General features: G+C 45.9%; 1 protein-coding gene across 1 annotated transcript in view; it reads left to right on the plus strand.

The window, feature by feature from the left end:
- LOC139822233 (uncharacterized) overlaps nucleotides 1-17,973 on the plus strand; it is a 55,209-nt gene that overhangs the window by 24,607 nt on the left and 12,629 nt on the right. Inside the window, exons 4-5 of the mRNA XM_071793849.1 lie at nucleotides 10,560-10,727; nucleotides 11,422-11,498. Coding sequence (XP_071649950.1) covers nucleotides 10,560-10,727; nucleotides 11,422-11,498 — 245 coding nt within the window. The remainder of the gene's footprint in view (nucleotides 1-10,559; nucleotides 10,728-11,421; nucleotides 11,499-17,973) is intronic.

A 17,973-nucleotide genomic window follows, 5' to 3' on the forward strand; every position in this document is an offset into this window, starting at 1 on the left:
TCTTTGAAATGCTCAATTTAAAATCTGCCAAGTCTTAAATTAGAACATTGTTGAAATAAAAGTTATTTGGACGTTCGCGAATGGTGATACCGCGAAGGACTGTCGCCTCCGTAATTTTAATAAATTCGACGGCTGAACAAGCGACCTGCGGGTCAGTTTAACGTACGACGTTGGCGATGCTCGTAGTGTCGTTTTTCACGCCCTCATATCAATTCCCTCGGTTTCTCTTCTCGCTCGCGTGATCGTTGACGAGTCCTCGAGTGGCCGCGCGCGCCGAAAATGGCCTCGTAAAACGAATGCGTCGGGACATCACCCCATCAGGGTGGGAGCGTGGGCCCGTGGGTTATCATCGGCGCGGGTCGTTAATCGTGGGCGTCGATGTTGCCCGCACGGAACGTACAATATTCCATCCACGCCGTTGTCACCGTCGTCATTGGCCGATTGATGACGAACCAATCTCTTGCTATCCGCGGAAACGTTGTTCGTTCCATCCGAAACGAAAGTGTAATCGGCGGTGTAGGAAAAAGTTTACGTGTAAAATTAAGATAATCGGAAAGTGATTCGAGAGAGGCAGGGTCTGATAAATTTTTCAGCAACATGTAAATCGTGGGGAAGAAGGCGGGCGGAGCCATTTACACACGGTGGGGATTAAGGGAACGAAAATTCCGTCGCGAAATCATGGTCGATCGACTATAATTTCGAGCATTTACGCCGCAAAGTCGCCGTGCCGATAAGCCGATATATTGAGAAGAAAATTTCAGACCGCGCGAACGCCTGTGTACGGCGATAAAACGCCGTCTTCTTTCCCGATAAAGAGACGTCGCAGGCGCGAAGTCGCCGCGCGATAATGAAAAGCTGAAGTTCATGGGAAAGAGGCGGAGTAACGGCCGCAGAACGGCGGCAGAACGGCGGGTATTACAACGGGAAATATTGTTAATTGAATAATCTCAGCAGATAAACAGTTTTAGGTTACATCAAATCAAAAATATTTTTTATACATATGCAGATTCTTTTACATTTTAAAAATATTTATATAAAAAAACTAGATCCGGTATATATAACTTATGTAATAAGCTAAAATGTAGTTAACAAATGTGCTTTCATCAATAAATATTGAGTTACCGAAATTTCAACACAAAGAACCGATTCTTATCAGCTGGATTAGAATTTGCGTAATTGCGTTATACTGCGAATTATTCCGATGACAAAACATTGTCACATTTCTCTTTCGTGCATTTCACATCTTTCATACAGAAGCCTTCGTTGATTCTCGCGTTTTTATGCGATCGGTTCGTGGCTGCAGGCGATGTTCCGTGATTTAATTTGCGAATGAATGATACATCGATTCTTCGTCGACGTGTTTTCCTCTGCTTATTAACGTGGCAACTCGAAACCGCGAAGAATAAATGCGCGAATTTACGGCGCGATTCCCGCCTTTAACGCGAGATTGGCGATAAACCGCGCGAAACTTAATATTCCGCTATTTCTCCCGACGTCCCGTTGTAAACGTTCGATAAAAGTTAATCCTCTGAAATATCTCTTTTATTCCTTAATTGGAAACACGCGTGTCCCGCATCGCGCGGACAAGGACGAGGAACGATCGAGAGATTGCTAAATCCGAGACATATCGAGTTCCTTAAAAACAATGATGATCACGATACAAATAATGCTAACAAGATGATAAAATATTTTCGAGAGATAATTTTATACGTTTAAATTTTTTTCATCCACGAGATCTTAAAAACTTACCACATCGAATCGACTGAAGATTTCTGACGCTGTAACTTTATTGAAATTTTCGATTAATCCTAAAGCGTACAATATAACATACTTTTGACAATCGTGCGAATAATTAATAATTATAATAATCGCTAGAACTTCTCTTGTTTTTAAGTGTCTACAAGATCGCTTTGTAAAAGAAGATCGTTTTCTCTTTTCTTTACTACCCTATTTATCGCAAAGTTATCACTAAATATCGTCAGGGGGGTTAATCCTCGAAGGAGCGTAACAATCTCCCACCCCCGGGGTCCGGAAAATGTCACGGGTCCCTCGCGACCGTAAAAACTGGGACTCTATGGGGAGGACGGCATCGCTCGCCTCGGGAGGGTGCAGCGGGCCACCGGTCGGCAAGAAGGGGGAGAAAAGGGGGGACCCCGCGCTAGCTTGGGAGCATGCCCATAATGTTGCGGGTATTATAGGCGGTTCGTGGCCGGTGTCGTAGGTGGTGTATAGTAGGTAGTACGAAGACGGCGTTGCCTATAAGCTAATAAATTGAACGGATGTTTGCCCCGAGCTTTTGTCATGATGATCACGGGTAGCCCACGCCTGGCCCCGTCGAGCACCTTTTGAATCTCTCTCTCGAGACGGCTCCGGTCGTTTCTGCCTCGCCTCGGTGGCGTGGCTCTCCCTCCACGACGACGCGCGTGTAAACGCGCGCGTGAATGCTTTTCGGAGCTTTATCCGCGAGAGGAGGATAAATCGTAGAAATGATAATCACGATGGGCGATTTCCTGTCTCTTCGCCGCACAGTATTTCTTTTTCTTTTTTTCCTCTCCTCTTTTACTCGGATGACTCGGTAACTGTTGCGATCGCGGTACTTCAACGCGAAACGCGCCTCCATATAATGCCCCGATTTAATGCCGCGTAGGCTTTTGTTAACTTTGCGAAACCTAGCGAAAGATTGTGAGTCCAATGCTTTTTATGAATAGAAAGAGGCAACATAGAGAGAAGTCTTGAGATTTTCAAGAAATTTTCTATGTAATTCTTGACGCACTGTGGCATCTCTCTTCAGAATTATGCTTTTGTCGCGAAATAGTCAAAATTAATTACCTCTTGTATCTAACATTTATTCTTTCCTTCCTTTGAAGAATAGAGAACTCTTTAGGAGAATCGAAATTTTCCTCTCTCTGTAAATGTGACTTCCCGCAAACGCGTTTGTTTCGTTTAATCCGCTGAATATATACATCGTATAATCTTCATGTAACTGAATACAGTTAGTGGCGTTCTACATATAAATCAATGTGACATTAGATACGTGAGGGGAAGATTATTAACAGTTCACGCTTGGATATTGCCGTATCAACTTAATGCCTTATACATGCGTTATCTTTAATGGCGATATATCGCTGCCCGGTATCGTAATGCTCGTCGCGATGTTCGCTCATTGATAAGCCTCGTAAAAGTAGTCATAATACACGTCAGTATATGAATTCTACGGTCTCTCCCCGCGTCGAGAGTGGGCGAATACGCAAATGTAAACTGTCAATAAGCATAAAATAACAAAGTAGATCCGAGAGCGGCCTGTCGGTCAAAAAAACCGAGTGCAATTCCCAACGACCCAACGCGCTTTTCGAGATGTTTGAGGTTCAATCGTTCTTGTAACAATCCTTTCAAAGACGTTTTGATTCCCCGTCACGGTCGATTTGCGTTAAACTGCGATCGGAAACAATTCGTAAGTGCAGTCGGCTCGGAAGGGAGAAAAAAAAAGAAGAAACAGAAACGAGAAAGGGGATTGCTCTCGAGAGGAAGAAGGGAGATCGAGGGGAAGAGGATCGAGCTTCGTGACGGGGAACCCGGTACTCCTTCCCGGTTGTATCCGGCAATTGCCAAACACCCTGTACGCGCGGAGAGAAACACTGGCGAGGAACGGAGAACAGACACACCGGTTGAAAGCGGTCGGTCGAGCCGGGCGAACCACGCAACGCGCCAGTCAACTCAACTCGACGACTCGAGTGGTAGGGAACATTCCTTCGCTACGGCCACTATTTCATCGTTTCGTATGACGCGATATTATAAGACCCCCGCCTGCGCCGACTCGGCTACTACACGGTGGTCCAAAAGCGGCCATCCACCTGCGCGCACGCGTGAGCGCGAGCGAGTTCTCTCCCGCGTCGAACTCTCTTCGGAGATCTTTTTCCTCGCGCTTTCTTTCGCGATGGAACTCGCAGTCTGCGAACGCGAGTATAAAATTTACCTTCATCTCTCCACGGTTGCTCTTGCTTTTTACTCTGCTGGAGTTACCGCTACTTATTTCCGTTACCGCTGTTATTTCGTTAGCTGCTCCTTCATCTAGGAATTTATTCGCGCAGCTGTCAGTTCGACGCGTGTTTTTGCACCGTAGGAACGCGAGTATTAATCCTCCACTTCCGGTCATATTCGTAGCGCCTCCATTACCGAGCGTGGCGTGCGCCATGCTACGCTCGCGTTTTATGACAGAACAGATAAGTAAAGGCCCTCCATATCTCTCTTCACATTCTTCATATTAAAAATAAAGTTTCTAGAAAAAAATATGCAAACTCTGTTTCTTTACATAAATTTTGATTAAGACATATTACTGATTTAATTTTTTTTATCGATAAGAATATAAGCGTTTTAAGGAGTACACAGTAAAGGTGTGTGTGTCTGATTGTGAGAATAGAAAACAATATATAACAATACCGATGGTTCCTGTTCGTCGTACGCGGAAAATATCGGCCAGTTTTATCTCGCCGAACGGTGTGCCGTTTCACCGTTGAGTTTTGAAGAAACCGGTACTTCGCCGAGCGCGGAAAAGAAGTTACCGCGGGAGAGATGTAAAGTTAATCTCCTTGAAATATCGCGGACGAGAAGGATTTGCCGTAATTACCGGTTGCTCGGTAAACACGCGGATAAAGTGCGCGCGGTGCAACGCTGATCGACAGGTGGGAAAAGCAGCGCGCGCGATTGTCCTACACTCGTTTCTCGAAACTGGCGTTGTTACCTCTCCGTGCTCCCGTCTCGTCTTTCCCCCCTTCTCTCGTTCCTTTTTTTTTCGATCCCTTTCGCGGTCTTGCCACGGAGGAGAAAGTCATTTTCGAGCGACGGAATTTTTACGAGCCGACCGCGGAGAGCCGGGCATGGTGTGTATTCAAATCCGCAGTACATAAATAACAGCTAATAAATAAGTACCAACGATGTGCCTATCATATTATACACAATTTAGATTGTTTTGTTGACTGCTGCGAGCAGCGTATTACGGACAAGTTGATTTTGCAATGACGAATCGCAAGCAAATTGCGAATATACGATGGTTCAAGATATTTAAGCCTGACTTTAAGAATTTTTACGGATTTATGAATTTATAAATTTAAATCTCTCCAGGAATTTATGAGTTATTTGGCGATTTAGCAATGTATACATACATGTCTATCTATAATCTTATAAATACATTGATATACAAACTTATAGAGGAATATATGAATAATTAATATAATTCAATGCATCTAATAATCTATTTATGAAGTAAATATTATGTAGCTATTTGCTACGCACAAGTGTGGAAATTAATTTATCCTGATATATGTTCTGGCGTAATATAAAATTGTCAACGTCCTTGAACGAAAAAAAATTATCGCACAGCAGCTCGTTAGGTAGGAGCAATATCGTGTATTAATTCGTATTGTATATTTAATCGATACGAATATTTAATCTATCTTGAAAATATACATCAGGTGCGGTGTATAATTGCTCGATGATAGATCTAAAAATAAACGAAAAAAGAAAACAGCGTAGAGTAAACGCAGCAATCGATTTCTTATGTTCATAATTGACTCGAGGGAAAAAAGCGATCGACCTCGCCGAGTATATCCTAGCTCGGGAAAAGCGTTCTCACGATCTCGCGAGGAGTAAGTTCTCTCGCTTAAGGCATGATATTAGATTTCCTGCCCGCGGGAATGGCCGTGCGAGTGGCGGGATTGATTAAACGAAAAGTTACGCAAAAGAAAAAAGAGGAGAGAAACGCGCGTAACGTTTCGCGTGTGCGTATCTCGCTGCTCGCGCTTGACCGGTGTACTTACGCACCCGTTGCGCGCGCGGAGGGGCCAAACGGAGCGGAGCGGATTGTTGTCTCGACAGGTTGCGGCGGGTTGTCCCACACGCGGCGGCGCGGCGCGCAGAAAACGAATAGGGACACCCCGCGGGACACCGCAACGCGATCGCCTCTCTCGCCATAAAGCTGCTACCTTCGGAAACGACTTCTCGGCGCCTTCCTCGCTGGGAGCCAGTTCCTCGCGGAATTAAATTCGGATCTTCATCGGCCGGAAACATTATTCCAGCCAACGCCTCGCGGCGCGAACGATATTCGCGATGATACCCGGCGCTTCGCTCGATTATATTTGCTCGTTCGGTTTTTTCTTATCTTCGGTTATTCAATCCGGAAACCGGCGAGAGCTTCTTACATTTATCCGACGCGAAACGAGATATTTTTAAATGTAATCAATACCAATGAGAAAAGAGAATCGTTGTTATGGAGTGCGACAAGGAGGAGAAAATCGACGGAGGATTCTGAAACGCGCGATAAGTTTACGCGGCGAGCACGATTCGCGAAACCGCGCGAATTTAACGCGCGTTATAATCAATGAAGTGGCACACCAGACACCTCTCCGCGAAGCGAGGCCTCGCTCAATTACGCCCCTAGGCCGTTTAATTAATACGCCTATAATTCGCGGTCTTTGCGTAATTATATACGCTCACATTGTGGGTACTCTGCGCGTAGATCCGCATAATCCACGGTCTGCTCCGAGTGTCCGGAGGAAGGACAGCTAGAAAGAGAGAAAACGAGACGGAAAGGAAGAGCGAGATCTCGTGAGAAAGGAGGAAAAAGAAAACGAACGATTTCCTTCGTCACAACCGAACTCGCTTTCGCGAGCATTCCAGGCACGCGTGTATGTGCACATGTCATGTGTGCGTGCGTATATATTCCGGACGTCGCGACGCGGCATTTGTTTTTCGCCTGGCCGCGAGATCACCGATGATATTTTTGAAACTGGTTTAATGCTCGCGACAGGTAGCTGAAGCGCGCGAGTTTGTTTCTGCCGGTATATACGCCCGGTAGTGTGGGACTTGCACCACACGGCGAGTCGCGTGTGTGATATTAATACAAAGTTACCGAGGCGAGCACGCTCGGCAGATTCCACCGGTTGTACCCTAAAACGCGGACTTCCTCGCGAAACTTTCGTCCGTCATTTATTCCGCTCGTGACCGCGGCTCGAAAATTTTCGTCCCTACCGCGAGCTGCAGCACGTTTCAGCGCGTTGCATATTTTGCGACAATCCGGATTGCATAATCAGAAGCGTGAATATAGCATCGTTTTCAATTCCGTGTGTTAATAGTCTTACGTTTTTAACATTTTCAAAACCTTTGATTAGAGACTCCGCGAAAGTTATTTTTTTTATTAATTTTGTACGAAACTTCTGAAGTATTTGGGTTCTAAAAATAACCGTGATCATTGGATTCTTTTCATTTGAATCCACAAATTCTCAAATTCTTAATTTGTCAGACTTTGGACCTTCTATCCTTGATTTTTATCGCATCCTGGTATTTATAATCTTTTAAATCATCGAGCGCCGCTGTGACTGATCTCTTCCTTTCATCCGCGGATATATTTAAATTTTAATTTTCGCTACAAAATCGCCACCGGGATATTCCACTATCTGCACTATCTACGGTATACATATCTAGAAACACGTTTGTATTAATTGAGACTCGGATTAACGATCGATCTGGCATTCCGTCGTGATTGCTATCTACCGCGGGCGTGGGGAGAAAAATGCCAATAAATCGCCCGTGTAATGTCGCTATCAACATGTATTACGTGGATGACGCGATCTTTGATAAATCGCCACATGCAAATCACGTCGGAGAGCGGATCGGTTTCTCGGTAGCCTTTCGTGGCTAATTATTACAAATGGACTCTAATCGATTGAACGGGGAGAAAAAAGTATTTGCGTCGTTTACGGCACGCAAAGCGAGATTTTTATTTCCGGAAAACGTTTTTACGCGAGAAACGCGATGATGCGGAAAAACGGGAAACCTCGTGGAACAACACGACACTTTTACATTAGGCTGTTTATCGGTTATGAATCGTTGTATTTAATACTAAATATCGTGTAACTTTTTAGCAATAAAATCTCAGAACATTTGAATCTTTTTTCTAATTCCGAATTTTTTAAGAGTCGTGCAATTCTGGATCGTTTTGTCTTGAAATTTACTGATATTATTTTCACTTCCTCTTTTGTAATATATTAATTTTATTGGATCTTTGCATCTTTTTTTGATAATCAAACGCTTAGTAGAAATATTTTTCTTTTAAAATATGAAATAGTTTTGAACCATAATCATCGTTACCAGGCTAGATGTTTTTATTTCCTAGTAGAAAATTGATTTTAATCGATAGAACCTTTGATTCAGTGTTGTCAGCTGCACATTAAATTATCTCCCTTGTTCGACGCCGATACAATGTGACTATTTATGTATTTGTCTTGAACGCGAATGATCGTGGTGAGGACACGTCCCATCGACGAGGTGCGTCCTTACGATTGTAATCTACAATGTGTCGTAAACTCCTACGGACACAATTCGCCGGAATAAAACGTGCGCCCGCATCGAGCCATCATCCTTTTCCCGCATCCCGCGCGACGACGAACAAAATAAATACGTCGGAGGATGCAATTTGTACTCATGAAGATACTTCACATAAGGGTTAACAATCGGCCGGGTTATGAAGTTATGAATCGATTATAGCCGAATTATAAGAACGATTAGAGAAACAACTGCTCTCATTTTCAGAACAGCTCGACGCGACAACGGGTGATCGCGGTTCAGGCGGAGCCGACGTTTTCCTTTCATCGCTCGTTGACGCATAACGATTTTCCTGATTGAGTAAAGCGATGTTCCCGGGGAAATCGAGATAATCGAGTTTCCAAACCGGCCGAGCTCGTCGGAATAAGTTATCCGATCGGACGTACGCACGACAGGTTTATCGGACGGCTGTGTCGCGCGCGGATACGCGTATCCTCGCGTGCGTGTGCAACCGATCACGTGTGTACATATATGCATAATACGTGACCGTCGCGTCCGTTTGCTGCTCGCGTGTGTGCGTTAGCCGGGGATCGAAGCCGGTCCCGCGCGAACGGGACTTAAAAGTCAGGGCCGGCGAGAAGGGCCCGAAATGCCCAAAGACTCTCCCGGGCCACCTGCAGCCGTTAAGTCTCAACAGTTGCGGTACCGCAGCCGCCTCCATATTTCATATTAGCGATAATATATAAGTCCGGCTACCGTCGCACTCTCCCTTTCCCCTCACGTCTTTTTCTCACTCTCGCGCGCTCGGCCTTCCGTCCGTCCGTCCATCCGTTCGTCGCGAGAGGCCCCGCTTCTCGGTCTCTAGGATCATTCCCCGATGTATGCTAACGAGCCCGTCCGACCGGCTCGATTTCGGTAATTAGCGGCCCCGCCGTGCGTCCGTCGTCTCGGGGTCTATTGAATTCACATCTGTTTCCGAAAGTGTATTTATACAAATGCGCGTACAAGCGATACGGGATACGAATCTCTTCTAATTTTATGATTCCTCTTTACGCCGCGTAATTTACTCGAGAGCGTAATTTGGATATTCTCACGGCTTACAAGATACGAGTATCGCGTTTTATCTTAAATGTCTGATTAGTCTCTTTGTCTCTCTCTCTTACTTCTCTCTCTCTCTCTCTCTCTCTCTCTCTCTCTCTCAGGAGTTAATTTTAATCCGAACCATTCCCCGATTCTAATCACCTTGTACGTCTCGTCGCGCGGATCGTCCCCGAGAAACGGCAAAGGCGGAGGCAAACGCGGGACGCGATGCGCGTGCGGTTGCTCCGGTTGCTCGCGCGTTACATAATACCGTCGCGGGAAATTTGTTTCGTCGCACCACATTGTTTCGGACAGGAAATCGATACGGAACTTCGCCCCGGCCGTAGCGCCGCCCGCTACCTACGGTATCTACCTGCGACAGAGCGTCTCTCTGGGAAGTAGGATTCCCACCTGAAACTTTAACCCACCTATCTGCGCGACTTCTCCAAGTGATAACACGTCATATGAGTCTCGAGATATTCGGGAAAAAACTTGCGCAATAACGGAAACACCATCGCTATTCATTCTTATTTGTTTCATTTGAGAATTAAGGGATTCCGAATCGGGTTTTGCGATAACGAGAACGGATAAAATAATGGTTGCTCTCGCTTAATTTGGAGTGGACCTCGCGGCAGAAATTTAACCAAACGAATTTCCGTTAAGCCGAGCGAATCGGCTTAAAATTCGGTAGCGACTACCACGTTGCCATATGTTGTTTTCTCTCGGCCTCTATATTTATTATCTCTCGTATCCATTAGGAAGATTACACTATGGACCGCTGTGACCCATTTCTAGAAACGTAAAAGTCAAGCGGAGTAAGATAGAGGCGTCCTTACCTTCAACTGATAATCTACTTGCGATAACTGGAGCCAGCGTCCCATCTTGGAATATATTAACGTGCAATTAAGTATAGAGACACATAGGCTAAATAATTACCCAGTAACTTACGGATAAACGGCGACTTAAGGCGCGCGTTCGCACGGAGCGTCGTTGCCGATCGAGGTGATAATCGTATTTTATTGTTATTGGGGGGGATATCGCGATACACACCGCGCCAATCCCGCTCGTGGAATTCATTATGAGAAGACGCGAAATCAATTTTTCGCGCTTAATCCCGTCGCGAGGAGCGATAATCGAACGGCGGTTCTTGTTCGTTGTTGCAGATCGTACTGAACTCGATGCACAAGTATCAGCCGAGGATACACTTGGTCCGCTGTCGACACACCGACGACAGCGGCTCGCAAATCACCGACCTCCAGAAGGAGGAGCACAAGACGTTTATCTTTCCGGAGGCCATTTTCACCGCCGTCACGGCGTATCAGAATCAGCTGGTGAGTCCAGACGTCTCGTCGAATAACAGTCGATTATACAGTGTAGCCGGGTAGCGTTAACTCTCGACAAGCGGACGATTCGAGAAGACCGACGTGAATATCTGCATCGTGAGATTGACGCCATGACTTTCAGCACGGGGAGTTATAGTTCTTCAGGCCTTCAATTTTTTCATTAAGAAGCGAGATCTTCAGTTCATCGCTTTGGACAGGAGTACCAATCTTCCTTTATTTTCTATTTATTAAAAATTTTTTAACGATTATTAGACGATTTTTAATAATAAATGTTTTTTTTCTTTTAATATAAAATCTTTTTCTCTCTACAGTTGTATCTATTTAAACAATTTATAAGAAAAATATATCAAGGGCGGCAGTGTGGTCTAGTGGTAGAGCGCCAGACTCGTAATCTGAGAAACCAGGTTCGAGTCCACTAGAGCCATGTAAACATGGAATGTTTTTCCGAAAGCTGCGCCCCTCCGTGCAAGATAGGCTCTTGTGCGGAGCAAACTGGGCTCCGTCTTTCGGAAAGAGACGTTAAGCCGTTGGTCCAAAGGGTTAAACTGAGAGGAGAAGGGTAATATTGAGTAAAGGGTTGGAAACGTCCCTACAAAACGCCTTGCAACCCTGAGGGGAGACAATAAACGAAATTTACGAAGAAAAATATATCAGACTTAATGGAATAATATGTTTCTTACAGATAACGAGATTGAAGATCGATAGTAATCCGTTCGCCAAGGGTTTTAGAGACTCGTCAAGACTCACCGACTTCGACCGGTAAGTTCGAGCTCACGAGGAAAACGTGACATTAATATTTTCTTGGATATCTACTTAAAATCGAGATCTCGAAAAGGTATTAAGGATTTTCGGCTTGAAATTCGCGCCCTCATATCAGTAACTATAATAATTATAAAACTCGATTAAAATATGCCTCAGCTGACTAGGAGCTAATCTATCTGCGCCGCTCCGTCTCTCCTCGCCGGGGAGTTCCAAACCGCTCGCGCTCGGTCCCGGCGAACGCTTTTCTGCATAGCGGTGTAACGAGCAATCATAGCGTCCATTTATAACGGCCGGACGTTGATCAAGCGGCCGCTAAATTAAAACCTATATTTTCGAATGAAATATCTATAACTCCCGTGTCGGCACGGCGCCGACGTCCTACTGGAAGGGGTTAATTAAAACGCGATTAGAGTGTCAGCGTATACGTCATCCGGCCGACGATTTCCTAGATTTCTTCTCACGCGAATCACCTCCCCGGACCCAGGAACGGATTAATTGCCCTCGAAAAGAGCGCTCGGATGAAATTGCGAGATCGAATGACGATATGGTTCTCCGACATGCGATAAAGACTGATTATCGGACGGCTCTTGAAAATCGCTGTCCGATCGAGGTTTTCCCTTTTCATTTCCTCTTTTATCTCTTCCCAACATTATACGCCCCGCGTTTCAGCTAGCATTCCGCCATTTTACATTTCCGGGACGGGTTTTTGCGCGACCATCCGGCTCGCTTCTTGCATCGCGCTGTTCGCATCGCGAGGATCCGACCTATCGACACGCGGCTCTCCTCTCGATCGTGGCGTCACGGACGATCATTACATCCCATTAGAACGTCGGCACCTTAATCGCGCGCCGCGCCAGAGCTAAATTATCGCTTAGATCTCTCACGTTCGAGGCGGAAATTTACAACAACGTTAAATGCCGAGGCATGCGAGATCAGCCGCCGAAATGGGCGCGCACACGCGGCCGATTTCGAATTATCCGCGATCATCTATCTGCATGAATGACGACGCACCTGCCCGGCCGTGCATTCCTTCTCTTGTCCTCCCCTTTCCGCGTTTACGGCTACGAGGTGGATACACGCATGACGGAGAAAAATATATATATTATGTATATACGAATGTACATTCCTTATGTTCAACGCCGCCGTCATCGCGAGATCATCTTTGATGCCGACATTACGCCGCCGTTGTTAACCGGTGACTGTACGATTAATCGATTATATTATCAATGTTGTTCGCCCGTCATCGTGCCTGCATAATAAAGAGCATTTTATTTTTTGTTTGATATAATTCGTTCGTATTTCAACAAGATATTCGGATTTTTTGATCCCAGAACTCAAACAGACGTGAGAAATCACTGATATTATTCACAAAGGAATCAATTTGGGTTTTATTGATCTTAAGAAGTGAGATTTATTGTTCTAAACTAAAGAGGTCTACATCCAATGGATGTATGAATATGAACTGCAGGAAACATAAGACAAAGATAGATAAAACGTAACTTAAAAAGTCAAGGGATTCTAAAAATTTTTTAAACTAATTTCGACATACAATTTTAATTGGAAGTGTAATTTAGAGATAGAACAAATTAGCATGGTTAATCAATTAATTTTACGCAACAAGACGTATCTCTCTTCACATTGTTATAAACTACGCCATCGTATCAAGATCGAGAATTTTACGTTCGACTTCCATCAGGCTTTTCGCTGGCAGCCTCACCGTTTAAAAATTGATTAGCCTGCTCCGAAAGAAGGTAGGGGCTTCGGTCGCGGGATCTCGGATTCGGTACCATATTTTACGAAAAACCGTCTGGTGCTCTCGCACCGCCCACCGATCCTCAGAAATATATTAAGGAACGCGGCGCGCGTTAAGCGAGGCAGGACTCTCGTCACGCCTCTTCCAATTTGCACGTGATCGCAGCTGGGCCGCTCGGAGATGCCGCACTTTCACGAAAAACTCCCGGTTCGGAAGAGGGCACCTATCTTCCCGCGCGAGATCGTTTCGCGATTAATTAAGCTCATATTTCAGAACGCCGCCGCTCGTAACTCGCGCAATTAATGCGACCGTGTTTTTTCGGTCCCCCGAAAAATCCGCGACATGAAACTCGGCCAGACACGACCGCGCTAATGACCCTCTCGATCGGCACCGAAAACCTTAACGGCGCATTTAAGTGTTGCGATTACCGCCTCATTACGATCGGATAAACAATTTAATTGCGTTTCGCCTCTCGCGGAGCAGGTGTCTCACGACAGGTACGCGAACGGTCTCGCGATCGCTAAAAACGATGAGAGAAGAATAAACAAAAAAAAAAAATGAGAGCGCGCCCGAGAAAGGGTGGAGCAAGAAAAAAAGGAAGAAAAAAAGATACACAATTTATATTAAAGACCAACTAAGACCAACTTAATTCCCGGAGAACATGCACGATGCTTCGGATAACACAGATAAACTTAAATAGAATAATTTTGAATGTAAATTTCTCCGTACGTGAAGCCTTAATTTTCAGTTATTAATTCTTTCCTGTATCCTAAGGATACAGGATAATTATTAAATCTTGGAGGCTTAATTCTGAATTTATGTATTCTGAACAAAGGACGAAACCTAAATTCTTGCGATTTTCAACCGTCAACTCTGAAACTGTAAACTCTGAAGTCTGAAGCTCCTATCTCTCAACTCTTACCTTGTCGCGTGAACGACGTACTTCCGTCACAAATGCATAGTCAAATAGACGCGACATTAAGCGAGCATTAACCTAACGCAGGCAATCTCTCCAAGAATTGCGCGACAAAGTTTATTCGAGATTAAATGGCAGAAGGAGCGGAAGAGAGCGAGGTAACGGAGGAGCCTGGAAACACGGGCGAGAAACGAGAAGCTCGCATTAAGGAGGGAAGAGACGACTTTATTGGGTGTCCGTTATCGATTCGCGGACACGCCGTATATACGGGTCGATTTGCATAAAAACCTTGCATCGCGAGGCTCCGAGGATCGCCGCGAGTCGACGCCGTTAACAATTTAGTGGGCGTTGCTCGCGTCGATGCGCGCTCCGGCTACCGGCGTGTCGTTCTTACTTATTAAATGAAGCCGAACGGCCCGATAACCGCCTGACCACGAGGAGAAGTCAGTCCGCGGCGCGCGAAGAGGCGATCGACCGAGAAAAACCTACGAGCCGACGGCCAGCGGCGAGAGAAGAGGGGTCCAGGACGCGCGCGGGGCACCGGACGAGAGGGAACGACGATAAAAGTAACGCGGCTTTTAATTACGGACCGATTTCAGCACCGTCGTCCCGCTGCGCGCCCTTGGAGCGAATATTATTAAAGCGATGCCCTTCTCCCGGGTGCCGGGTTTATTGTCAAGTATGCGCATCGGATTATCGTCTCGCGCACATCCTTTTTGCTCGCGTCTCCCTGATCGATCCTGCGCGCTCCGCGCGCTTCTCCTGCATCGCGCCCCGTCGCCGTCGCCGTCGCCGCGCCGCACCGGGCAGGCGAGGTCGGTCGTTAAAAAATTAAGTCGCGCGAGCGCGTCCGGCAAAAACACGCGAACTTCTCGTTTACGATTATTAATAGCCGAAGCGCGCGATCTTCCCACTCGCGAACCAGCGTGCTCGCCGCTCGGACGATCTGCGCGTGGCGCGCAGAAGGAAGTTCCCCGGCGTGATGGATCGAGCCATACGTGCGATATTTTCATGTACGAGTGCTACCGCCCTGGGCGTATATCAAAGCGAATTTATGCCGCTTCTCTATTAAAAGGAGGCGTGCGTGGGAAGTGCGGCGGAAAACGCGGGTCCAAGGATCGCGGGATGCAAACACCCGGAGGTCGCGATAAATTTATGATAATGGCCTTCGGACTCCGTGAATGCTAAAATCCTTGGTCTGTCTCTAAGATCTCTAGATCACGAGTGTTTAAGGGTCAGTATTTTTCTATCAGTTATTCTCGGGTTTTAAGGGGCTCGGCTCTTGAACTTGGCGGACACAAAGGATCTGCTTTTCGCCATATCCTCGGATTGAAGCGATAAAAATGTGATATTACGGTGTTTTTCGATATTTACATCCCCAAATTTTTTCATTTTCTAATACATAATCATCTAATTTTATTTAATAAAATTTATTATTCAAAAATCAGCAGTAATAGCAATAATTATATAATAATCTGCAGATGATGGACAATCGTGAGATTTTTGAATGGTTTACAATCGATATGTTTGTGCACGCACGTAGCTTATTCGTTCCATCGGAGCGATTTCATGGCGAATCAAATAACAACGAGCAGCGTGTGCATTTTAATGACTCCGCATCTCGGTTGCACGGGCATGATCTCGCCCCGGAATCACTGCCACACCACGATCCTCCCCAAATCAGCACCTGCCTAACAGGCAGCCGCCTAAATCCCGCACCGTCATTCTAAGACTCGTCCGTTGACTCGTCCGTTATCTTGAGCTCTCGAAAAGTCGATCAGCTTGTCGCTTTGCATTCCGGCATCGGTGAAGAGAATACATACGCCATCGGAGTCGTTAAGCTCCGCCGCTATCGAAAATTATACGCCTCCTCCTTCCCCCTTTCGTTTTTCGAAATTGCTGCACGTGGAAACGTCCCCGTAAAACTCGCTCGAGATAGACTACCGTGGGACTCTGTTGCCGATAAAATCTTCTAGGGTCACCAACACTATCCGACGATAACGCCGTCGCTCTTGGCGCTGGGTGTGCCCGCTTGGGATCCTAACTTTGTTGGTTCAGCGATGCTTCGTAGCTGGTACTAGCATGCGCATAGCCGGCATAGCTGATCAGAAATTATCGATAGGCGAAAATCATTCCGGACGGTCGGGTTATCGCGGAACTAATTTGAGCCACGGTGGTTCGACGCGGGTTCTTTATCAGTTTCATACACCCTCGCCTTACTATTCTCCAGCAATGTTTGCTGGCAAACATTTATTCGTGCAAAGACATAAGAGTTTAGAAATTTGAAATTAATTGTGCGATTCTGTTTAGCGACATATACATATTAAAAGAATAAAAATTATATTTGAAAATGTAGTAATTTGTACGTATCAGCACGCAGCCTTTTAAACGCGGTAATTTATAAATGTATTTTTTAGCTTTGGGTATAAAGCAGGCCGTCCGTGAATAAAGCCGTGAATAAATAATCTATGAATCCCTCCTGGGATTACGTATATCTAGAAGATGTACGGGTATTAGGAATATTTAGCGATCTATGGATCGAGGTAATTCAACTAAAGTGATTTACATTTCCCTAATTACACATTCGATGAATGTAAAAATTCCTGGGTCGAGCGATATTCTCATTAAAGCGAGACGTAATGCACCATATATTAACGCAATACAATAACGCGTTGTCAGGAACGTTAACAATTTACAAATCTATGGCGGATACAGTGCAAATAATTTCGGTAGGCTTAACAGTTTCGCAGGTCGCGTTCGGAGTGTCGAAGGAAGAGGAATTACAAGGCCGAAAGTTACCGGAGTAATACTATGGAGCAATGAAGCTTGTACTGGAATACTAAAGTGTATTAAATTTTGCAGATAGTCTCACAGATAGACGACTGTCCGATCTTTCTAGTCAAAGTCAATGACCATATAAAATACGAAGAATACTCCGAATTAAAGATTAATCAAATTTTAATAATTGTAGCCATGGATAATAGATGGAAAATCATAAATGACTCTTTTGAAGTAACTAACTAGTCACCAACTACTGGTCTACTATCATCAATCTTTATACTCCTTGATCATAGGTCTCTCTTTTAAGGTAGCATGGAGATATTCCTCTTTTATCATAACGTTATAAATTGGAGAAGATACACGTAGCAGTTGCCAGTTGCTATGTGTGGACCAACGGGTTAACGTCTCTTCCGAAAAAACGAAGTCCAGTTTCTCCGGAGTCCTCTCGTTAATTTCTCGTGTGGGGGGTGCAGCTTGGAATTTTAATATTCCTGTGATCACAAGGTAAACTCGCGCAAACCCGATTTCTCGCGGTTTCTGGCGCTCTTACCCAAGCGCAAAAGTTATCGAGAGATTCTCGCGTTCTCCATCAGCCGATGACACCGGCCGTTGCCGCGGTCGCTCCAGATAAGCACGTACGGCCGCGAAGATCGAGAAGGCCGGACCCCTCCGCCTCGACGAGGAACGCCGGCAGTCGCCTTCCACGTTAGCCGTACACGGATGCGCCGCTCCGGCGGCGTCCGGAGTTAATGAGAGAGCGGCCGTACGGAGCAATACGGCGCATGCACCCGCCCACTTCACGCCGGCGCTGATAGATAGATGCCCCTCCGGCCCTCTTTCTTTCACTCCCTCTTTCCCTTTTCTCTGCCTTCCCTTCTCGCGCCGTGTGTTCGGCCTTCTCCTCGCGTACGTGTTCGCGGCACCGCCGTCAATGTCGTGAAAACATCAGCACGGGCAGCCGAGGATCGCGGAACCGCGGCTGCCCGTGCGAAAGCGCGATGGCGGCTGAGAGGCGCCGCTTC

Source organism: Temnothorax longispinosus, chromosome 11, assembly GCF_030848805.1.
Source record: "Temnothorax longispinosus isolate EJ_2023e chromosome 11, Tlon_JGU_v1, whole genome shotgun sequence".
Classification (NCBI taxonomy): Eukaryota; Metazoa; Arthropoda; class Insecta; order Hymenoptera; family Formicidae; genus Temnothorax; species Temnothorax longispinosus.